This window comes from Lycorma delicatula, chromosome 4, assembly GCF_047948215.1.
Source record: "Lycorma delicatula isolate Av1 chromosome 4, ASM4794821v1, whole genome shotgun sequence".
Taxonomy (NCBI): Eukaryota; Metazoa; Arthropoda; class Insecta; order Hemiptera; family Fulgoridae; genus Lycorma; species Lycorma delicatula.
The window spans coordinates 115,288,326-115,314,771 of NC_134458.1; the positions used below are offsets into that span (position 1 = coordinate 115,288,326).

The window sequence follows — 26,446 nt, forward strand, 5'->3', positions numbered from 1 at the left end:
CTATTAGTAGATAACTTCATAATTAAATGAGCAATAAGACTTAAATTAAAGAGTATTGTATTTTATGACATCTTTTTTTTGTAGTAATATTTTGAATTGCTGGATAAATCATCTGTAGATAAAAATAGTACTGTATATAGATAATGAAAAACTGTTTCTATTTAAAACAACACGTACAAGTTACAATATAATATTATTATAGTCTCCCATAAGTTATAAAAAAAATAACCGTATTTTAATGAAAACCATTTTTATTTATATAATATACTCTACATAACTACCACTGTTTTGAAAACCAAAAAGTTTTAAAAAGTCCCAAAAATCTATATTTTTAAAGTTTGATCGGCTCCGTCATTTCCAGTATTACCCCCAAAATACTTTTTTTTAGGTCATCTGCACTACTATTATGACTATGAAGACAAAAAAAAATCGGTTAAAAATATGGACTAAATAAAAGGATAGCTTTATTCGATCTTTGAGGAAGGAGGAATTTTGCGGAAAACTTTTTTTTAAATGGTAAGATAAGCGTGCACGCATGTACTAAGCTTAAAATAAAGTGAGGCTATGTTTGAAAAATTTTGAAAAACTGAACCCCAAAATGGTCTTCTCACACACTGGAGATATTAACACAAAAAATTTAGCAACAAATAGCCCCAAAGGTATCTGTACAAAATTTCATCAAAATTGTTTTTTCCAGTCAAAAGTTACTAAGCTTCAAACAGGTCAACAGACGTACATACGTATGTGCGAACATTACGTATATACATTACTACGTAAGAACTCCCCACGTTTTTTACCTTTTGGAATTCCCGGGTTATGAAACGTCCAGAAATGCAAAAGAAAATCTATATCCCATTTATTGACTGATTACCACACTTTCCTTCTTGTAGCATAGGTCAAATGCCAGTTAAGTGAAAAATTGTAAATAAATTTTATAAATAAATGAATGACAAAAAACTATTCAATACAAGTATGAACTAACAAACAGTAGTATAAAATTAATTGATATTTTTACCAGCCGATTTATAATAAAGAAAAATGTAAATGTGATGAAAAATATAAACAAGTATTGTCTTAATACAAATATCAAATGTAAATTTAATCATAAAAATATCTAAACCAATGAAACCTCTAATTCAGATTGCTCATAATGACATATGTTATCAGTCAATTGTTATGATATCAGCACCCACTGATGATGATAATGTTTAACAATCGAAATTAATTTTAGAATTCAAGTAAAATGATGTTTCACCTTACAATGGTTAGTTATAATTCATGCGAGTTAAAATTAAATATTAACTAGTGATCTTTGGTGTTCAGCAGCGTTATTATTACAATGTTTTATTTTTTAAAAATCGTCTAAAAATTTATTCCTTTTACAACACCTCTCACCCCCAACTCCATTATTTTTCTCTTTTCTTTTCTACCAGGTAAAATGCGCGTTCAAAACTATTTCCAGTTCGTCCAGACATTCTATTGGAGGATCGGGTTTTTTTTATTCTGCCGGAATGGCCCGCAGATATATTCATCAAACATCGACGGATCTTCAAAGTGATTTTACTGTTAGTAATAACCTTGGAAAATTCCTCAATTAAGGAAAAAATGAGGATTTTTTGAGAAATTTTAAGAGGATACTCAAGTTTAGCGTTCGATGACGCTGGATAACATATCTGTGGGTTATTCCGATCAGAATAAAAAAAAAAAATCAGCCCGATCTGTCCAGTAGAACGCCCAGACGGACTGGAAATAGGTTTTCAGTCCAATTTTTTAAATGTATAATATAATCATAATAGAAATTCATACCTCCTTTTAAAGATTTAATCAAATAAAATTTAAAAGGGTTATAAAACAAATAAAAACCAGTATTTTAAATGTAATTTATAATTTAAATCGTAAAATGAGTAATAATGTAAAATTCTTGATAATAAAAAAAAAAACACAATGAGATAAATATTAATGTATTTGTACATGTTACTATACAAAGTTAGTATTATTTGTTTTACATGTACTTAAAATAAAACATTAATATTTATTTAAATCTGTAGCACTTGACCTTTATTATTAGTCACATTTACAACATTCACCGTTGGTTGATTTACTAAGTAAAAACTATAATAACATTTTTATGTAGAAATTATATAGCATTTGTATAATATTAAATTTATCTATTTTATTTTCTATTATTATACATACAACACTATTTATACATTATACATGTATTATAATACTATTATACATACATACTATTATTATTAAAAACAACTTGTTTATAATACGGATATACTCGTATGTCTCTTCATGAGTAATAAACACAGCAACTTCAAGTTTCGAGTATAACAAAACCAAATATGCCTAACTATTCACTCTCATTAGCCATCCATTGAATAAACCGAATAGTAGAAATATCTGGAAGTATGTTAATAAAGAATTAGGGGAGAAAAATAAGATCAAAGCAACAATTATAAGAGGTACAGTAAGTATAATAAGTAAAATACAATGAAAATAAGGAGGAAAATCTATTATTAAGTAGATTACGGATTTAGAAATGAAAAAAATACTGCTAAAATGCTACTACATATTGAGTATTTTATTTCATGGGTGTGAAGAGTAGGCATTTTAAAGTTTGAGCCTGAAATGGGTGGACTAACTTCGAAACGAGGAGACGTGTGACAGGATTGTTGAAGATAGAGTTTAGATAGCTTCTGTTTATAGTTTAGAGAAGAAAAAACTTGGTCGGACACGTTATGAGAGGGAAGATATTATTAGGAAAGCCTTTTAAGGAATGTGTGAAGGAGCGAAGAAGAAAGGAGTAAGGGAACTGAAGCTAAAGGATGCAATCAAGGATGAAATGCTATAATAAGACCAAATAGTGAGCGTGAGACTGAGACAACTGAAAATAATTAGTTATAAAGGATGTACCATTCTTTAAAAACACCAGGTAAATAAAAACGATCATCATGCAAAATAAATTTAACGTACAAATAATTCTAAAATATGATTGATTGTTTTTGTTCCAACTTATAAAAAATTCAGGGAATTAATTCCACTTGAAAATGGGAAAAAGTTTTTATCGAGATTCAAGATTTTTGGAAAAAATTATTTTGAAAAAAAAATTTGAGAATTTTTTACATTAACTGCATTACAAGTAGTATGTCAAATTACAAATCGATCGATATGGTTTTATGGACAATTGACCAATATTGAGGAAGTATAGTATAACTAAGACGTTCAAAGAAGTTTGGTTATATTCCATTAAATCAGTACCAAAATCCATTTTATAAAGTACCAAAACACTAGATCGTTTCTGATTCAGGATCTTTTTATTACATGAAATTTTCATAGATTTTTCAAGTTCCTTGTATCTAATAAAATGTTTTTTTGATATCCTTCACCTGTGCATAATTACTTGTTAGAATTTGGTCTTGTACATGATATTCGACTAATTCTGAATATTTTATGTTTATATTTAACTGCTGGACACAACATTTTTATAATTAAATTAAATTTTATTATAATTACCTGAAAAAAATAATTAATTTTGGTTCTTTTCCGTTAAATGTTAAGAAATTACTTTTTATTATATTCTTCCGTTTTGTTTGTCTTTTTTCTTTTAAACATTAAATGTAATAATTAATGTTTTCATTTCAGTGTTTTTAAAAATTGTATAAACTAGACAAGACGTCACGTCTTGTCTAGTTTCTTGGTCGTATCTAGGTAATGAATCATATACCAACATCATTTGTACGTTAATCATCATCATTGTACGAATCATTTGTACGTTATAAACGTTCTTTGTTTGATGTCGCCGCGTCCTACTTCAGCAATAGATCTTTGGCGGTTTCTGCCGTGAAATCAAAAAAATTAACTGGTTGCTGAGGAGAACAGAAATTTCAGAAATGTAACTGCCTTCCGTAGCGAATTATATTTTGCCCGGATCAGTAATATTTGAGAGGAGTGGCGCGTGTACCGTGACTTTCGAAACCTACACCAGATAACTACAAACACCAAACGGTCAATCATTCAGAAAATTTCGTTAAACCGCAAACAGGAGCGCATATTCAAATGGCGTATAAGTGGAGATAAGCCAGATAACGAAATAAAATTGACTGCGGCACCACTAGAACACTGTTTGAGTCGTATCCCGTTGAGTTTATGTGGCATCAGCGCCAAGATAGCGATTTGTTTCAACAAATCCTAAGAGATATTTAATAAGTGGTGGAGACCGCTTATTGGTTTTCACAGCGATAAATATCTAAGGGTTTAAGTATGTAAGGGTTAAAGAGCAGTTTTTTGTTTTTCTTGTTTGTTAAGTGCATGGAAGTTCAAGATGATATAATTAAGTAATTTCTGAAGAAAAAAAAAAACATTTTTTGACCCTTAACCGAAAAATCCTTTATTTTGATTTTAATCGGCATTGATGTGTGTCGTTGTCAGCTAATTAAATTTCAAAAGCACGCGATGATACTGCATTCATTCTTGTTTTTAATTTCAATAATTTACAGGAAACATGGTTTTATGTAACTATAGATTCGCCAATTCAGCATTTGTATTCTTACTGAATATCTATATATGTTGTATAATATCTATAATATACTAATATATGTTGTGGAACTACTAGATTTGAAAGAAAATTCAATTTTTTCTCTTATTCAGGATGAAAAATAATGATTTTATAATTAGTTTTTTTTAACATGATATTAATCATGTTATGTTAAATTAGTAAATATTATTATTTATTAAGGTAACTAACAAATTTATGGTACTTTTATATAATAATTGCCAAAATTAGACTATATATTTATATTTGGGTATTCATTGGGTATTCATTGGCTAGTACAAACGATGTAGGTAGATAAAAATATTTGTTATGTGAATAATTATAAATTTCATCATTTCGTCTGTTCTCATTATTTGAACAAAATTATCAAAAATTTATCTTGTGTACAAAATGATAAAAGTTGAATAATCCCTGATTTTATTTGTTAATAATTTCCATACACACTCTCTTTCTGGTTATTTATTTTACAGTTTTCAGGTTAGGTAATTTACTATTTTATTATCAGATGAACTACCCGACTAATATCTTAATTACTTCTTCTGAGTGATTGTTTACTCACAAGATTATTTAAACTGCTGTTATTACCACTGTAAAATTTCCAAATAATTTTCTTTACCAAAGTTGTTCCAGTTTATTTATTTATTTTGTTCCTAAGGTACGTTCGAAATTAATAAATTTTAAAAAATCCGTATAATGGAATCTGTTAAAATCTATAGAAACGTATTACATGTAAACTTCTTTTGCAAATTTATCGGCTGTTTTCCTAATTAATTTTTATTCGAAGATATATTCTAACGAGTAAATGCCTAAGTATCATTTTTCATAAAAATTAAAACACAAAATTTGTTTTTTATATAGTATTAAACATTGGCTTAATTTTTTCTGAGTCTAGTTTTGTACTTCAAAAGAAGAAATATGTTTCTTCGAAATCTTTCAATGGAACTTAGCCAAATTCAAACGAGAATAATAATAATTTTATTCATTATTTTTCATAAAAATCAAATATCCTATTTGAAAGTATAAGAACGTTAAGGGGAAAACAAAAAAGTTGGAAAAACACTGCATGACTTTACCGGCTTCGCCAATTATTTCATACAATTCCTTATACTTTCTGGCTTCGCCGAAAGGTTTCTGCAATTCAAAAATTATGGGTCTTCTTTCTTTTAATGTTTAGCCTCCGGAACCACTGTAAGGTATTACTTAAGAGGATGAATGAGGTTGATTTGTATGAATGTAAATGATTTGTATGAATGTGAATGTAAATGTCTTGTACAGTCTCAGGTCAACCATTCCTGAGGTGTTAATTGATTGAAACCCAACCACCAAAGAAAACCGGTATCCACGATCTAGTATTCAAATTCGTTAAAAGTAACTGCCTTTACTAGGATTTGAAAAATGTTATGGGTCTCAGTTTTATTTAAAAAAGATTTATTTAAAAACATTAAAAAAGTAAAGTATAACTTTATGAAAGTAATGGAAAAAAATTTCTTCTCATTTTGAGTCCAGAATATAAGATAGGTGTCAAAGCTACTTTAACTTTAATAATCTTTTAGGTGATAAGGGGTATTCCATTTTAATTCAACAAATGATCAGTGCATCACTGTTTTTGATTTTGGTGATGATAACTATTCACCTTGTAGTGGCCAAAAAATATTTTTTTTATATTTCTAAAAAACTTTTTTCTTGAGTAATAGACTATTTTTTAACTTGCCAAGGGTAAAAACAGCCATTTTCGTCACTTTTTCCATGAGCTGTAGCATTCTTATTTTACATCATACAGAGGTCAAAAAGGGCATTTTGGAAAGAATAAAGATGGAACTTCATGTTAGTGTACTCAAAATTCATTTTGTTACATAACCAAATCTGTAAAGTTTACTGAAGTTACATTTACAAATTGTTGTTTTTTCAAATTTTTGGGCCAAAATAAATAATAAAAGGCTTAGGGTAACAGGCCTGTTTTTTACCTTTTAACTCTTAGGTACTAGTAGTACTTATAAAAAAATTGGCCTGTTACCGAGTGTCCTTCATTAAAAAAAATGGCTGCCAAATTATAAGATTTTGAAAATGTTTCTTTTTTGGGGCCCAAAAAACACATGTAGGACAGGTGGCAAAAAAATGAAAATTTTACAGCAGTAAGTACTTTTTATGTACTTTAAAACTGTATAAAATCTATTTTGTTACTCAAAGGGGTTAATGAGTGATAAAACTGTCAATACCGCTGTAAACAGCGTTCCTTCTAACCGTGAACAATGTATCCAAAAAATTCACAGCATGAATTTTTTCACATAATAATGTAGGTCTACTATACAAAATATTTTGATATGTCTATAACGAGATATCTTATATTCTAGATAGTTTGTTACTTAAAGTAACAAAAGAGGACCTTTAAAGTGAAAGGTCCTTTTTGACCTTTGTATGATGTAAAATAAGAATGCTACAGTTCATGGAAAAAGTGACAAAAATGTTTGTTTTTACCTGTTGGCAAGTTAAAAAATAATCTATTCTCAAGAGAAATTTTTTTTTTTAAATATAAAAAAATTTATTTTGGCTACTACAAGGTGAATAGTTATCATAACCAAATATCATCAAAACCAAAAATAGTGATCCACTGATCATTTGTTGAATTACGTAAAATGGAATAACCCATGAAGAAAAAAACATTAAAAAAAACAGAAAAAATATTTTTTAAAGATGGGGAATAAATTTTAAGAAAAATGTTCCTAGAATATTTATAACAAGTTTTCTTATGTATTTTTTTTCTAAATCTAACACCCCCTTCAATAAAGGCTAAAATAAGTAAAAGAAAATTCTCAAAAATAACTTTTCTTGATTTAAGGTCTGAAGTCTACAATTAAAAAAAAAAAATTGTAAACTTTTATTTAAACCTCTTTGTTTGAAGTATATAAGCTTTCAAAAAATTTTTGAAAAATATTTAAACCAAAGGGAGAAAGAACAAAAGAATAAAAAACACATTTGAATTTTAAAAGGTGGGGTTAATTTTTGGGAATTATTTTAAAAATTATTTATGTATGCATTGTACCTAACACATTTACTAATAGTTTTTTTTAAAAATGCCTGTTGGTGGAAGTGAGTTTTGCCTAAAATACAGATCTTAAACAAAAAGATGTGGCATCAATGAAAATTCTATTTAGTGTCCTATAATAAGTGAAGGGTTGGTCTCATTTCACATACTAGGGATGGGTGACACCCAACTTTATAAATGCATTTATTATATATATATATATACATATATATTTTATTTTCCAACATGTACATTGCAATATGTTCAATAGCGAACAATAAGCAACACCAACTTGACCCAGTGAGATGACAATGATATGTAAGACATGTAAATGAAGTGTAGTCTCGTACAGACTCAAGCCATACATTCCTGAGATGTGTGGTTGATGAAACCCAAAACCTTAAAGTAACCAATCTACTGCCTAGTATTCAAATCCGCATAAAAGCAACCGACTTTTACTAGAATTAGAATCTCAGAACCGTTGATTTCAAAAATCAGCAGTTAAACAACTGATTTGTGATGATGATTTTAACCACTAGACCAACCTGGTGGGCTTATACTTATTTGAAGATAATTATTTAAAAGCAATTGAAAATTCTGCAATAGCAGTAAAAAAATCATTCACTGGACGGATTATTACCGCCATACAAAGGATTTATTTTCTCAACACAGTACTTTGGCTTATGTGAAAAGATCTTACTGTGCTTCTTTTGCCATTTTTAATAGATTGCCAAACCATTTGAAAAATCTTCCCATCAATTTATTAGAAATACAATAAAAAAATTTTCTTTTACAAAAACTATATTACTTTGTTAATGAATTTTTTTTAATAATACTAATTTAAACAGAAACTCGGAAATATGGAAACAAAACCATTGCATTATACTTCTCTGTTAAATGTAACAATCCTGATCATGTGGATAGATTCTAATCAATAATAATGATAATATTTCTGTTGCTCACAAAGCGAAATTTCAGGGTTTTGTATTAGATGACAAGTTTTCGTGGGATGGTTGAATTGATTTCTTTTATAACAAAATGAAATATACAGTTTAAAAAAAGTTATTAATTTTAATAGACTTTTATTTAAAGTCACTGTGCTATGGACAAATTTGCTGAGTGTTCTATTGTACAGAGTGATTCAAAGAAACGGGAAATTTTGAAAGTTGTGTTGGCAGCCGTGGGCGATTGGTACCACTTGATAAATGGCGCCAGCCTCTCTATCCTAACCTGCCATTTAGTTGTCATGGATCCTTGGAGTGGTGCGCAACGTGCATTTGCGATCAAAGCGTTTTACAAAAACAATGACAGTGTGGAGGGAGCGCGTAGAGAATTTTGCCGTCATTTGAATCTGGGACGGCACGACCGTGTTCCATCAGCACATGCAATTAAAACATGGATATCTCATTTTGAGGAAACTGGTTCGGCAATGAAAAAGAAACCTCCAGGCCGTGAGCGAACCGTCCGTACACCACAGAATGTTCAAGCTTTACAAGATGCTGTCACACGAAGTCCACATCGGTCAATCCGTCGTCTCTCAGCATATTTACAATTGCATAGTTCAAGTGTTCGAAGAATGTTAGTGAAGGACTTGCAATTTCATCCATACAAGTTGCAGATCGTCCTGGAACTGAAACCGAACGATGCAGTTGTGCGAGCACAATTCTGTAATGTAATGCTTCAGAAGATAAACAATAACGAAGAGTTTGTTCACGAACTGTGGATGTCAGACGAAGCGCATTTCCACCTCAGTGGATTTGTTAACAAGCAAAATTTCAGATACTGGGCTCAAGAAAATCCTACGCAGCTACACCAGCGTCCGTTGCACAGTCAGAAAGTGACCGTATGGTGTGCTATGTCATCTTACGGTGTTATAGGCCCTTATTTTTTTGAGGATGACAACGGTCTTGCGATTACAGTGACGTCGGCTCGTTACGTAGCCATACTCGAAACCTTTGTTGTGGAACAACAAAAGAGATTTCCACCGATTCTTAACACAGCCTGGTTTCAACAAGACGGAGCAACGTCACATACTGCACGAATATCGATGGCAGCTGTACGCCGATTGTTTGGACAACGTGTCATTTCACGAAATGGTGACATTAGATGGCTTCCCAGATCGCCTGATCTCTCAGCTTGCGATTACTTTTGGTGGGGTCACCTTAAAAGCAAAGTGTTCCACAGTAGACCTGCTACAACGAAGAACTGAAGGCAAAGATCCGAGAAGCAATTGCGGAAATTCCAGTTGAGATGTTACGTCAAACCATGAACAATTTAACGAAGAGACTTCGTGAGTGTTTACGTAGAAGAGGAGGTCACCTGCAAGATGTCATCTTTAAAAAATAAACTAAAATGTATGTATCCTAAAATGGTAACATTTGTACAATTACATGAAATAAAATTCATTTTCTAAAAAAAATGTACGTTATTTAATTTTTTAAATTTCTTGTTTCTTTGAATCACTCTGTACATTAATTCATAGATAATCTTATGGGTCTCCTATCTCCCTCCCTCTTCGACCAATTATAACCAAAATTAATGTATCAATGTTTCAATATCGGGTATCAATGCTTCATATACAAAACTCATCATGCGAAATTTCATTCAGATTTTTCCATCCATTACGGAGATACCCAGCAAAAAACAGATCAACATAAACATATACATCCTTCCAGAATTTTTCATGAGACTTCAAGATCTGTAAAACCCCACATGCAAAATTAAACTCCGTTAGTATTCTCTTAATAATTCTTTTTTATTGTTTATAACATTGTTTTATTTTTTTTTAAAATTCCTTTATAACTAGTCTACTGACGATAATTCTTTAACTATTGAAATAAGATTACAAGTTCATTAATTTTACTTTCCATAAAAAGTACGTAATGTACAGAATAGAATGCAATGTAGTTATGCACTAAATCAGTCAGGTTAATTATGAAAAAAGAAAATAAATATTACCTACTAAAAAGAAACAAAAAGGAAGGAAAAACATCATTATGGTTAATAATTATTATTTTAATTAACGGTTATCATTAAATGGTAAATCATTATAACCTTATATTATTGGAAGCGAGTATTGTGCACCTGTATGTTTGAATAGCTGCCATTCTGGTGAGGAGTTAAATAGAACCATGAGAAGAATTACTGATACCGTCTCCTCTACCCCAATTAAATGGCTCCCAGTACTAGCTAATATACCTCCACCCCATCTGAGCCACCAGAATGCCCTTATACTACTTTGGAAAAAAAATTACCATTGCAGTGATACCATTCAACATGGCTGTCAGTAGATAAACTAATCAGTGCTTGAAATCTCAAAATCCTGCATGGGAACTGGCCCGAAAGCTTATAGAGGAGGATTTTAATGTGAAACAACAATGGCAGATCTTGTAGGATGAAAACTATGGCTGCCAGTAAATAGAGGCAGTCCATGCACAAGTGCCAGGCTTTAGTTTACCAAGATAATTGTAGTGCAGACTTAATCGTGTAAGAACTGGACATAGTAGATGTAATTACTTTATAAGCAAATGAAGTATGTCTCCTACAGCTAGTTGTGAGTTTGGGTAAGCCACTCCAAACTGTTGAACATTAAGTGCTGTCCACAGTGAGCATATAACAGAAATCCATAAGATTTTTATCGTGCTACTCCACCTGGAATCTAATGACTGAAAAAGCTACAGTAGATGTCAGTTTATAGCTATACTGAAATTTGTAATTATACCTGTAAATGTTATACATACTTTCCTATTATAATTGTTTGAATGCTTACTTTAAATATTTTGTACTCAGCACATCCATGTACACAGTGAATAATAATAATAATTGACAGTAATATTTTACTGTCATTATTAATGTAATAAGAATTTTAATGGAATGACATATATATACACATACACGATGATTTAGAGATTAAAAAAATAAATAAAATATACTTACTATATTTCAATGAGTTCACAATTATATAATTCTCTGTTTGGTCCAATTTCAACCACAGCCACTGTTTGGTCAAATGCGTAAACCATTCTTAATGAGTCCGATCTTACACGCAATCCACTGAATCCTTTATAAGGACTACTTTCTTTTCTTTGTGATGTTAAAAAACTTTTCTGTGCACTAATTACACTGGGTAATGCTGACATTATTATTAATACACCAATTATTGAAAGCGATATTAAACTGTTATTATTATTAATGTAATAAGAATTTGAAGGGGATGATATAGACGCAACATTGTTGTTATTCTCACTTTCAGCACTATTTATATTCTTTTCACTTGGATTAATTAGGTTATTGCCATTTTTTTCATTAACATTATTACTTTTATCCCCAATTTCATTTTGATTATAACCAATAAAATTATTTAATCCCAATAAATATGTACCAAAAGTCATTTTTATTGTCTGTAAAGTACTACAAGCATAAAGAATTAAACAACATTAAGATGCTACACACACACACACACACACATATATATATATTATAAAATAGTAAAAATATTCAAGGATAGGTGTAATAAACTTGGAAATTTGAGGTCAAATTTAATTTAATTTTAACATTTTGGTCAAATTAATTTAATTTAATTATTAATTCATTTAATTTGGTCAATTTACATTAAACCACACATTTCAAATTGAATCTTATTGAATTTGAAATAGTGATTAAAGTAACTGCAGACAGTAGAAACAAGTAATTAAAATTAACCTTCTGTGCATCCAATAAAAAAAAAATTATAGTGCAGTCATACTATTTGGAGGGATGTTGCATTATACCATGCAAAGTCAAGAGATGGTGCTCGTAGTAGATTGTTGAGGTCATTCTCAGTTTCCTATATTTCTGCTAGGAACATACATGAAGTTTCAGTCAGATAAATTCATAAATCTGTTGGTAGTAATTTTGAATCAATTATGTATTGTAATTTATGAAAAATGGATGAAAGAGGATTTCGTGTGGTGATCAAACATAGATTTTGAAAGCCAAAATTTATAGGAAATTAAAATCAAGCAGGATAAATTGTGTGGTGAATTAGCTCTGTTGATCAGAACAGTTTAGAAGTAGTTTTTGTTATTTTCAGAGTGATCATGTTACCACAAATACTGCTGAATGTTCCAGACCGCCAGTTGAAATTACAACTGTAAAGAATATTGAAAAAAATCCATGGTATGGAGACGGAAGGAAAGTGCATTGTTAAGACAATCTCATGCATGGGCATGTCTAATAAATGATTGGATCTATTTTACACGAGTATTTAAATATGAAAAAACTGTTTGTAAGATGGGTGCTGCATTTGCTCATAAATGATCTAAAGCATGAAAGTGTAAACATTTTAAGAATAGTTTTGGCTGTTTTAATGTAATCATGAGGAATTTTTTCTTCATATTATGATAGTTTATAAAACTTGTATAATTCATTACTGACTTCAATCCATGTAATAGTCAAAACATCAAAACAATGGGTTACAGTAAGGGAATTAATTCCATAGAAAGTGAAAACTGTTTTATCAGCAGGAAACGTAATGACCATTGTCTTTTAGGATGTTTGTGGCATAATATTCATTGAATTTCTGGATAAGGATAAAATGATAACTGGGGAAAATTATGTATTTTTGCTGCATCATCTAAATGAAAAAATAAATAAAAAATTACCACATTTGATGAAAAAGATTATTTTTTTCTTATCAAGACAATCCCCCAGCTCACTCTTTTGTGATTATATCCTAAAGTTATTTGAATTATGCATAAAATTCTTCTGCACTTGTTCTACTCACCAGAATTAGCACCTTTGAAATGTTATCTATTTCTAGTAATGAAGAAGTGAATGGTGCTTGAAAGAGATTTCTCCAAAATGATGAAGTTATTTCCAAATCATCTATATATTTTGGAGACTCTAATAAATCATACTATAAGGATGGAATACTTGAGCATAGTTGGACTAACTGTATAAACATGGAAGGAAATTATGTAGAGAAATAAAAAAGATTTTCCTGAAAATTGTGTCTTCTTTATTTTTGCATGCACTTATCAAACATCTTTAGTTTTTAATACTGTCTAATAATTTAATATTTTAGATTGTCATGCAGTCTGGTAAGAATGAAATTGTACTTGGTCTATGGATAAACAATAAGAAAGTAGTATGTAATGGGGAGAGTTGGTAAAAAACTCAGTGTGTCATACATAATGTAAAACAACATCAACTGTGTAATCCATCCTTTTACATGACTACCCAAAAAGGAGTGTAATATATTTAGGGTGTGTATATGTTCCACTGTAACAGCTTAACTGATCTAGATGTATGACCCTGCATTGGAATGCTTACATTACCGAGAGTGTCATAGGATATATATGTATGTTTAAATAAATTTCAAAAATTTACTTTGTTCAAATAATGCAGCAAAATCAATATAGCAAACGAAATGAACAATGTCATTTCCAAGATGTAGGCAACAGGAAGTTTATAGTACGTGGGCATTTTAACCAACTCATATTGGCATAAAGTCTTCATTGATCTAATGGTAATAACCCAAAATTTTGGGACTCCACACTTCTACATTACACTGTCCTGCAATGATTGCTCCAGTAGGACATCCAATTTTTTTTAAACTTTTTTTGGCAGACATGCTTTTTAATTTTTAACAGATTTAAAACTTGTTCACTTACTTAGCTCCCACAATTCAAAGGATTATTAATTTGGTTTTTGCCTGTCTGTGATTACATCTTACTTATTTTTAATTCATTTTTATTATTATTTTTTTTTAGTTAGATAAAAAAGTGTTTTAAGTAAAAAAAGAAGTATTTTATTAATGTGTTTAAGTTTGCTTGATCTCTGTTGCGGAGTGGTGGCATCTCAGCCTTTCTCCAAAGTTCAAGGAGTTGAATCCTGGTCAGTCATGGCATTTTTAATACGCTATAAAATTTCCATTTCAAATTTCCACAGTTCAAGATTTGAATTTATATGGTGAATTAATTATAAAACAAAGAAATAAAATATTGATTCATATGTACTGGGTGCGGGGGGCTCATATTGCACATGGATGATGAACTTGGTAACTGTAATTTACACTTGATAACTAATTAATTCAAAAATTTTATTTATTTTTTGCTCAGTGAAAAAGAAAACAGTTAATTCATTTCACTTTGTTTAATAAGCTTAAATTGTGAGATATTTACTTAATTGAACAATAGTTTATAGTCGTCACGTCTTTGTCAAACTGCTTATAATAATTGTGGTTATATAATTAAAATTACAGTTTGTTACATTAGTAATCTATAAAAAAAAAAATTATAATGAAAATAGAAAGTAAAATCAGAAAATATATTTATATTTTTAAGGAATTCAGTGTTCACTAAATTTTGAAGAAATGTGCATAATATAATACTCTTTATGTGTACCAATCAACTTTATGCACAACCTATTTAAATGTACGTTATAATTGTATCGGGAGGAACACTGAAGGCTTCTACTGAATCATTCGTCATTCAGAAAATTGTAATGAAATCTGTATTAAACAAAAACGTTTTTTATAATCCACCCCTTAAAGTAATGAAAGTTTTCAATATTTTGAAACTTTTTATAATACATGTTTTTGTAAGTAAAAGTATACTTTCCACTTATTTATACCTTAAATTTTCCATCAGAATATTCCTAATGCAAGGGACACATCAAATTAAATAAAGTAAATTTTTCACTATTATAAGTTCTTACTCGTATTTTTATCAAAATCTTTTAAATTATAAAAATAATAAAATAATTTAATAAATAATTGAAATATAAAACTCATTTACCAACGAATCTTTTTATGCATTCAATCGCTTTCGAAAACGAATTCCGTCTTCAGGAACTTAAATTTAAAAAAAAATATTATTCTTAAAAAAAATATAACTCGTCATAAGTAGAATTGTTATGTAAAGTGTACAAAATATATAACATTGGTCGTCATGTGTTCAAAATTGTGTCGACTTAACGTCCTGTCATTACGAATGTCTCCACCGTTATCTAATGACATAATGACAAGACGTTAAGTCGACACAATATTAAACACATGACGACCACTGTTATGTATTTTACATACTTTACATAACAATTCTACTTATGGCGACAAAGTTTTAGTTTTTTTAAAGAATAATATATTAAAAAAATTAAGTTCCTGAAGATGGAATTCGTTTCCGAAAGCGCTTGAACGCATAAAAATATTTGTGGGTAAGTGGGTTCTATATTTTAATTATTTATTGTATAATCATACCAACGGGCCATGTTTGATAAAATTAGAATAAATAATTGCCAGTTTACCAGTTAATAAAGTACTTAATCGACTGCTTTAGTTGGGCAGGAAGGCTACAGAAAAATTTTGTAGTAACAGTTTATTAAGTCTTTGGACTTATATACGTTCTCATCTTGCCTTGTTAAAACATCCGAATCTGTTTAAAATAAAATTATGTATTGATACTTTCTGAATTGCTCTTCAGGAAATAATTTTATTTAATTTTTTACACTTTATTTATAATTTGTACTGCTTTTTCTTTGTTGTATTTACACGTGAAAAATTATCTTAAAAGAAATTTTTTTACTCATATCCCTCTACAACTTAACCCTGGGATATTACTCTTTTGTTTATGTGTGTATTTTTAAGAAATAAAACATAAATATTATTTATTATTCTCTTTCTTTTTTTGATAATAAATTATTTTAAGTAGGCTAATTTTCTATATATTAACAGCGTTTTATACTTATGCATCTGTTAACCTATGTGAAATAATTAGGCCGTTTAAGTGAAATATTGTTATTTATTATAAATAAAAATAATTATAACAAAGACTTTATGTTTATGTCCTCAATATTTATTTAAAAAATTAATTTATAATTTAACAATAATTTTTTATTATTTGTATTATTCTTAATGTATACGTTGCAATCTGTTCAACTAGTGAACAATAAAAAAACTTCCCCTCCCCCTCGAAGGCCCAATGAGATGATATGTAAATAATGTACACAGACATGTCATACAGCTGTGGCATGTAAATGAGGTGTAGTCTTATACAAACTCAGACCGACCATTCCTGAGACATGTGGTTAATCGAACCCCAAATCTTTAAATGAGGAATATTATTTAATATAAATGGAGTTTAATGATTAATTTAAATGAATGAATACTGTATAATATTTATCAAGTAATTTTATTATTAATCAATAATCTATTAGCCTACAATAAAATAATGTTACATTTATTGTTATAATAAATATAGTTTATATATACTAGTAGAACCCTAAAACATAAAGACCCGATACCCCACTTTGACATGATCACTATAATTTCCCCTTTAATATAGTTATTCTAGCTATTTTTGTCGGGAGCAGTATATATAATTAAAATATATAAAATCATTTTATTATAATAATTTGTAATTAATTTACTAAAACAACACACAATTTTAAGTTTCTCTTTTTACCAGTATATTTTGTTACCAGGGATTTTGTTAATAACATTTTAGATATTAGCCCATCGGGCTGGTCTACTGGTTAACTCTTTGTTGCAAGTAGTTGTTTAACAGTTGATTTTCGAAATCGGAAGTTCTGAGGTTCAAAAACTAATAAAAATTAGTTGTTTATACGGATTTAAATACTAGACAGCGGATACCGGTGTACTTTGGTGGTTTGGGATTCAATTAATCACACATCACAGGAATGGTCGACCTGAGTGTACAAAACTATACTTCATTTACATATCACCCTCATCTCATTGGCCCGTGCGGGGGGGGGGGTTGCTTATTGTTCACTAGCAATAGATTGCAACGTACACATTAGGAAAATAAAAAATACGTTAGAAATCTATTACAATTTCATTGATTTCATGGCAAGAGTCCTAATGTCTTAATTTTTCATCTGAAAAGTTCTGGGTTTTAATCCTGATAAATTTTTGGCTTTTTTCATACATTACAAAATTCATCACTCAACATCAGTAATTATAATTTATTCTAATATCTACATTTACTTAATATTACAGGATATTTACGCAAGAATTAACGAGCAGCAGTGTATTTAATAAGCCTATCTAATAACATTACTTAATTAGGTTGTTCATTTGAAAACTAGAAAAAATATTAATTAACACAACCAAGAAGGCTATTTACTCGTATTTTCTCTAGGAATGGATTTTGATCAAACAGTTTATAGTCTTATGACATATAATTTTGGAATTTTCAGGATTTTCTTTTACGAACCCTAGGCTTAACCATGTACTTTTGTTTTTAAAGGAAAAGTAATTGTTCTACTAAGTATAATTATTTTTACAACCCAAAATTATTGTTACTAATACAATTTTCTAAGGGTTGCGGGCGATATTGACATCTGCTGGCTGGTACCTGGAAGGAACCTTGAAGTCATCGATTAGGTGAGTTTGTTTGTTCGCTGTTTTAGATAAATCATCATTCATTTTCATCTACCTTACCATTTTCTTATCATTGATTTCATTGTACCAATTTTTCTTTTTATAACAGTAAGTCAGATCCTAATACGTGTCTGCCGGGAATATGGAGGGTATCTTAATCCTTCTTTCTAAAAAAACTTTGTTTCATAGTCATTTTTTAATAAAAAGAATTAATTAATCGCGCCTATTAGAATTTGAATAATCCGGCCTTTCATCCAGAGATCCCGGGTTCGAATTCCGGTCAGACATAGCATTTTTCATACGATAAAAATTTTCATATTCACAATCCCACGCATAAAGCTCTTTGTAAGCTTCCGTGGTGAATTAAGTCATCAGTCAAAAAAGATATGCTAAACAATCTTTGAAAAAAAACCATAAAAAGAATTCGTTCATGAATCTCTTTTTTAATCATTCTTGAACTTTTTTCTTTTTGTAATTCTAATACCCATCATTCATTTTTTTATGAATAATCTTATTTTGGTTTAATTATTAATCTTTAAAAATTACACTAACTATTCAATAGTTTTGAGTAAATGTTTACTAAAAAACAAAACTACAAATGTTTGTATAAAACATTTAAGTTGAAAATATTTTTTGGAAAAATATGTATTAAAATTAAATTAAATATGACAAAAAACTTTCCTTTTAATTATTCTAATGTAAACAAAAATTACATTCAGAAAAAAATTGTAGCCACTTTTCTAGATAAATAAACTATGTTATGTAGTCTTTATTATTAAATAAATAAATGTTTACAAATTGCTAATGTTTACAAATACCTAATAAGTTTTTTATTTTTATATATTTTAGTAATTAAGAATATTTAAAATATATATTCGTATGTAAGTATGTGTGTGGTTAATGTTGTGTAGATGTTAATGTTATTTGTTATATAAATCTAGTGATGATAATAATTCATAAAACCTTAATTATTCAGAAACCAATTCATAACATTTTTAAGCAATCAGACCTCCAAAAAAGTCAACATTTTTTCCAGAGTAGGAAGAATGTTATTTATTAAAAAAATTGAAAGTTGTGTATAAAATATTATATTTTTAATATTATTAAGTCGATCTTCGAGCCAGATTGATAGCGTTTCTGCTTTTCATTCGGAGGTTCTAGACTTGAAATCCCGGTTGAGAATGGAATTTTTTTCACAAAAAAAATTTTATCATACATCGGCAGCTTTTACAGGATGCTAGCCAGAATAAAACGAATGTAGAGGAGCTGGGCTTTTTCTCCTTCAAATTGATTATAGTCATTCAACACAATCTGCTCATTGCTCCCAAAGAACAGATTGTAAATATTTAAGTCTAAAAAACAAAAAAAGCTATTAAAATAATTTATTTTAAAATATTTTACGATAATTCAAAATTTCAAATTATCTTCAATAGGCTCTGATTATTCCGGTTAATCGATATATTTTTTACTTACATAATTTTATTTTAATATGGATTTTAAAAAATACAAAACAATTTTTAAATGAAAAAAGTATTTGTCAAATGTAAAAAAAAATTACTACTTACAATAATACCCGAAGTTATTCTAAATATTAATTTAAAAGATCATACACACAATAATAAAAATAAGAAAAAATAAGCTAATTAATCCAGAGTAGAAGTATTCGTTTAACAGAGACGATGTTTGTTATAAGTAGACAGGTAACTAATTAAATAATGATAACGTAATATTTATTATATTAACAATTTTGTTTAATTTACTGATCGCGGGATTTTTACATAACGAACTGTAATAACTACTGTTAATAGTGGTGCTCTCTATAAAGTTATCGGTAAACTAATACTAGTAAGGATAATAGAAATAAAAATACTGTAGCACTCCTTCACATAACATTCGTGACGATTATATATACACATACAGTAATGATTCAGGTTGAATTGCCACCACCGCCGCGTACTCTCGCACGACTGAAGACAAAGATATTACTACTGGTCTGTTAGCTTACTTACTCCATCCTTTTTGAGGACATTTCAAAAGAAAGCGGAACTTGTTTATCGTTATAAACTTGTGGTGGGGTGATGCCGGATAAAAAATTAGAAACTTAGCGAATCAGTGAATGTAACTGTAATAAAATTATTCAGTTAACGTGTAAGGATTAAATGGATATTTGTATTCAGCTATTTATGCTTACATTTATACTAAATGATAAATATTAATTTTATCAGCATCTGTATATATAAAAATATATTTTTTTTTTTCATTTTAAGATCATCCATTGATAGCCTTCTGTTAATTTTATCATAAATTAGTAGAAATAATTTATTAAATAAAATAAAAATGTAGTTTTTAAATAATCAGAAAATGATTTTTTGATATATCTTTGGTTTTTTATACAAAACTATAATAAATATTTCATTAACTTAATTTGTTTTTTTTTCTAGACAATATACCAAAGCATCCTCATCATCTTTGACTAAACTTCTTAGATGAAATTTTATCATTTTTTCTTAAATTATTTTTAGCCGGTTACTTCCTCATGATATAAACTATTTTTTTTACGTTTCAGAGTGCATTCATTTTTCAGAGAATAAAAAAATAAATAAAATTTTCGAGCAGTCATAATTAACAATATTAATTACAAAAATAATCAGCGGGTCGCTTAAAAAATTTTATATTACAATAAATTGCTTCTAAAGACACACAATACAATATTCAAACGATATGTCACTTACAACGATCAATCCTTATTTCACAAAAAATGAAAAAATATTGTACAATTGTAGTTGTACAATTATAGAGAGGTATTTTCCCATCCTAATGACTGATATAAGGTGATTCAGATCGTAAATATATATCTGTATAATTTTAGTATATAAAATTTAATTGCAAAATAAATTCCATAGAAAAAGAACTGAAAAAATATATATATATATTATATATGTACATACATTTAGTCCAGCAGGCTGGTCTAGTACTTAACTCGTCGTCGCAAATCAGTTGTTTAACAGCTGATTTTCGAAAGCGAAGGTTCTGAGGTTCAAAGCCTAGAAAAAGTTAGTTACTTCTATACGGATTTGAATACTAGACAGAGGATACCGGTGTAATTTGATGGTTGGGGTTCAGTTAACCACACATCTAAGGAATGTCGGCCTGAGTCTGTACAAGACTACACATGTCATACATTTCATCCTCATCTCACTGGACTGTGGGAAGGTTGCTTATTGTTCACTTGATGAATAGATGGCAACGTACACTTAGGAAAATAAATAAATAAATATATATATATATATAATAAATGGATGTATAAAGTTGGGTGTCACCCATTACTAGTATGTGAAATGAGACCAATCCTTCACTTATAATAGAATACTAAATAGAATTTTCATTGATACCACATCTTTTTATTAAAATTCTGTATTTTAGGCAACACCCACTTCCCCACCAACAGATAAACAAAACGTATTGTGTATACGTTGCCCATAAAAATATGACTGTTGTTTTTCCATTCAGAAATATAAACAATAATCTATAATACAAAATAGTCGTTTTTTAATCGATTTCAGAACAGTAAGTTCTCAATTCGACCGTATGTATTTGTATTTATATAATATATATGTTTACTTAATGTTACTGGTTTTTGTTGATTATTTGACTATTTGATTATTTGTTGATTATTTAAGTAGAATGTGATAAATTAATATAATCCAGATGTATGTACTCGCTCCCGAGTACATACTTACACACACATACAAAATTAATACATATTTTTACTGCGTACATAAATAATAGTTATAGTACGAATGTATTGTGAAAACGCATCAGGTATCTGTACTGTTTTAGTATCATTTTTAGAAGAAAAAAGAGATATATGTGTGTATGAATTGCAGGATTATGTAACTTCTTGCGTGATTTTATGTTAAGAAATATTTTTGTTATGGAATATGTTAATTTAAATATATGGGTGTTTTTAATGTCTTATAGTGATGCATTATTTATTTGTATCTCTAGAACTATTAACGATAATAATATTTTTTTTTTTTTAGGAGGTGAAAATCCATTTACGTGCAACGGACTCCCGTTCACGGACTAACCACTCAAAAATCACTTTTGGCTCCACGAATCTGTCTCGGATTCGTTTACCACATACATCGGATCTGACCTTTCCATCTGTGCCTAAAAAGGCGACAAACTGTTCAGATTTATTCCTTAGCCCGGTGTTATCGGAGAGATTCAAGTCCTCCTTTTTTCGCTCTTTTTCCTTTCAGGTCTCGATAAATTGGGCCAGCCTTGCCCAACCTGACGGGTCTTGGAGCATCACACTGTCGATGTTCTCAGGCTCCACGGCTCCCAGTCTGTCCATCAGTGCCATTCGTTCTACATCCGACCTGATACATTCAAGGAATGTGTGCTCGGCATTGTCATTTGATGCAGGGCAATATAAGCATCCTGAGGATTCGGTCCTGCCTATATTATGCAGGTAGGCTCGGTAGTATCCGTGTCTGGACAGGTAATGGGCTACGAAATACCCGACTCCCCCCTACTTGCGCATTACTCACGGTCAGACCACTGGGACGAGTCTGGCGGTTCATCTCCTCCTTGTTTTCTCTTCTCACGAGGCTGCCAATTGAGAAATACGCGAGTCCGTTCTTCCTCAATAACAATTTCCTTTTCTTTTCCTGCCCTCCACCGTTGATGCGTCGTTTGCCGCTCCTTCGTTAAAAGCTCAACCGCTTCTCTGTTTTTTTTTATATGTATTAATATTTTATTTTGTGATTATAGTTTCCTTCGAGGCAAAGAACAGTTCCTTTAACTATTTGTAGATTATCACACCTAACCCACCGGGTTGGTCTAGTGGTGAACGCGTCTTCCCAAATCATCTGATTTGGAAGTCGAGAGATCCAGCGTTCAAGTCCTAGTAAAGCCAGCTATTTTTATACGGACTTGTATACTAGATCGTGGATACCGGTGTTCTTTGGTGGTTGGGTTTCAATTAACCACACATCTCAGGTATGGTCGAACTGAGAATGTACAAGACTACACTTCATTCACACTCATACATATCATCCTCATTCATCCTCTGAAGTATTATCTAAACGGTAGTTACCGGAGGCTAAACAGGAAAAAGAAAGAAAAAGAAAGAAAGATTATCACACCTATCCGATTCCTGACAGATCTATTTAATATATATTAGTAATTATGTATCGATTTCAATAAAATATCTATTTATAGCGTACAGGGTAAAAACCCTAAAGAAAAAAATTAAAATTAAGATTATGCGTAAAACCTGTCCACAAGAATGTTTTACGGACCAGAAAAAATATTATTATGCAGAAGTTATTGTTACACTATTGTTAGATTCTATTTTTAAATATTGCAGATTTATTTTGTTTATGTTATATGTAACAATTCCATAAAAAAGAAATAAAAATAATTTAATTTTAAGATAATATAAGTTTCATAAAATAAATAGATTAGCATTTTATTTGGTTTCAGTTTTAAATTTTACATTATATATTTACATACGCAAAGCTTTATTACAATTTGTATAATTGTAGTATATTATTATACTATATAATTTTATAGTATAATTATAGTTAAAAATAACTAAGGTTTCGCTCTCGACTCAAATATTAAACAGCTATACTAATTGCGTTATATTACCGACAAATACTTTGAAGCACTATAGTTCGCTTCATATAAAGTGTGAAGAATAGGACTAGAGAGGTCTGTTTATTTCCCAGTCAGTTTTAATGTACGTCATTTCATTTTGTTATTGAAATTACTTTAAAAAAAAAAAACTAAAAAAAAACTATCCTTTTGATTAATCGTTAACTTCAAAATTTAATCTAGCGTAAAATTTTCTAAAAAACAAATATACTTATGTAAAAAATACTCTAATAACCTTTCTCACTGTGTTCGCCATGTTTGGGCGTTGTTGCATGAATGATTTCAGTTATCGACCGACATTTTTCCAGAATTGTAATAAGTTTAAAATAAGAATAGAGTATAATTACACCATTCGCGAATTTTTTACTGTTATGATGGAGCGATTTATTACGCTTCATAGTCACCGGCGATTCTTTCGAGTGTTGGTTGACAGGGGTGTAGGAAAACGGAAAATCTGGTGAAGAATTAGATGTCTTCAAACAAGACTGCTGTTTGAAAGAGGCTTAGTTTCATATTCAATTTCTATTAGATGTAAGTGTTCCGTTTTCAGTTTGTAACAATAGCGAAGGGGCAATAGACAGCCCTCTGCGAAGCCGTCATTCGCCCGCGCTTGCGTGGATGGGCGATAATGATAAGGCACGGGGTCTCTTGACCCCCGAGCTCAAAGGCACTCCCGGGGTCGCGTATTGCTTAACTGCGGATCCAACCTCGGGTGGGGAGGAACGGTGATATAGAAGTTTTAGTCGGTAGGATGCGGGCACACATAAGCTCTTAATATCAACATCTAGCCGAACCTGTGCGAGTCCGACACTCCCCCACTTGTGGGGGGTACGTAATGGTATTTCTCCCCAACACCGTTAACAAATGAAAAAAAAATACATCACACTAGCGAGGTTAAGAACAATTAAGAATTGATGTGAATAAAATTTGAGTTAGGCTACACTTTATGGTTACGTCGGAGTATTTCACTTTACATATTTAAACATCAAATCTTAACCAATTTTTCTCCAAATCTGTTCTTATAAACGAAAAAAACTATTTTGGGATATTTAATGCATTGTTACAGAGGAGTTTATCTTCATAATTAAAAATAGCCTTCGACGCGCCCGTAGGACGCGTTTCGGCTGCCCTCGCTCCTTCAGAGCTAGAGCCATCTCTGTCCGAATTCATTTAAGCGTTTGCTCATAAAACACACCCAAACAAAAACAACCATCCAGCCCCAAATCTCCCTCACCAACTCATTAACAACCAACACAATTCAAAATCTCCCGTGAACTCCAACAAACAACTAAATCACACATGTGCTCACAGGTGTAAGCGAATGTCTGAGTTTATCCTCTACTCAGCCTGCAACAGTATAGTTCCCTCACCCACGTCTAAAACACTCCTTCCAACCGGTGCAAAAACTACGCTTACAAAACTGAAATTCCGAATTCGATGGTTGATCAAGAGTGTACCTGATGCATGCAAGAATTAGCCTTCAACCTACTAACAAATTCCCTGTTTGAATCATGAAAAACGAACGAACGGTTGTGGATCAAATAGTATACATTATAAGAGCATCCCATTGCACCTCCCCAAAAACAGTGCGCACATGTTTGAAAACAACTTTCCCCTGAATGATATCCTCATATCTAACTACTATAAAAAAATCAGCCCCAAAAACTCTCATTTCTCTGAGATGTCAACTCCAACGACAAACTCTGTAGTTTTACTACAAGGTGGATGGGGAAAGAAGTATTTAACATTAAATTTATGAAAAATTTACCAGAACTGAATAAAAAAATCATTTTACAAAGGGTAGGTGAGTTTATCTTAATAATGAGGTTTGTTATAGCAAACCTACTTAAAAGGTTGTTTTTTTTTTACTGTATAAAGAAAATAAATACTGAGGACCAAGAACGTGGAATAAGTTAAAAACAAATAAGAAGGAATAAAGAGATGCATCAAGTTTACTACTGGTTTTACTGATGACTAGAAAAAATTGATAAAAATTATGAGGTTTTGATAAGAAAATTTTCTAAATAAATTTTCTGATTAAATTGAATAATAATTGAATAACTTATATGTAAGTAATAAGTTTTTTTACAAAGATTATGTTGATAACAAATTGATTCATTGCTCTCTTATAAAAAGCGTGTACTTAAGCATCACAGTTAACAAGCTAACCATTATAAAAACATCTTCATGAATAAAGATTGAAACCTGGATTTAAGTTCACATACATCATTTCACAATCCAATAAAATTTAGTACATGGTTGGTTTTTCTTATCTGAAATTCATTTTGTATAATTTGTTATTAATTAACTCCAATAAAAGGAGGTTCTCAATTCGATCTGTTCAATTTTTATAAGTACAAGTATGTATAAGTCTTACTGTAATAAAATGAACCATTTTTGATGATTATTTTCATGTTTTGTAAAAGAATCCTCTCTAGTGAAGCAGTTGTAAGCTTTCCAAATAACATATGAGAAAAAATTTATTAAACAATAAATTACATTGTTCAAATGAATTATAGTACAAAGAACATCTGCCATTTTTTTTCAAAAAGTCTGAAAAAGTGAAGGTAAAATAATAAATTTCCCCATTTTGGAGACACTTAGTTCACAATTGAAAATATTTTCTTGCATATTAGTGTTTTTAATAGATAATAATATAATTTCCTTAATATTCTGTGATTTCTAAACAGCTGTTCAATAGAGTAACATTATTTTTTGTGAGTGTGTTTCTTAAATCTGTAACAAACAATGTATGGAATAGATTAAAAAAATACTTTTTATTAAACAATATATAAACAATTAATGGTATTAATAAAGT

General features: G+C 29.9%; 1 protein-coding gene across 3 annotated transcripts in view; it reads right to left on the reverse strand.

The window, feature by feature from the left end:
- Window positions 1–20,012, reverse strand: part of LOC142323780 (uncharacterized) — an 85,234-nt gene extending 65,222 nt beyond the window's left edge. Inside the window, exons 1-2 of one of the 3 annotated variants that reach the window (XM_075363980.1) lie at window positions 19,832–20,012; window positions 11,520–11,993 (exon numbers count right to left, since the gene is read on the reverse strand). In XM_075363980.1, the coding sequence (XP_075220095.1) occupies window positions 11,520–11,993; window positions 19,832–19,854 (497 nt within the window). In that variant the 5' untranslated portion in view covers window positions 19,855–20,012. Of the gene's footprint in view, window positions 1–11,519; window positions 11,994–19,526 lie in introns of all 3 variants that reach the window. The other 2 variants (XM_075363983.1, XM_075363981.1) reach the window with 2 other exon arrangements.
- Between the last annotated feature and the right edge of the window lie 6,434 nt (window positions 20,013–26,446).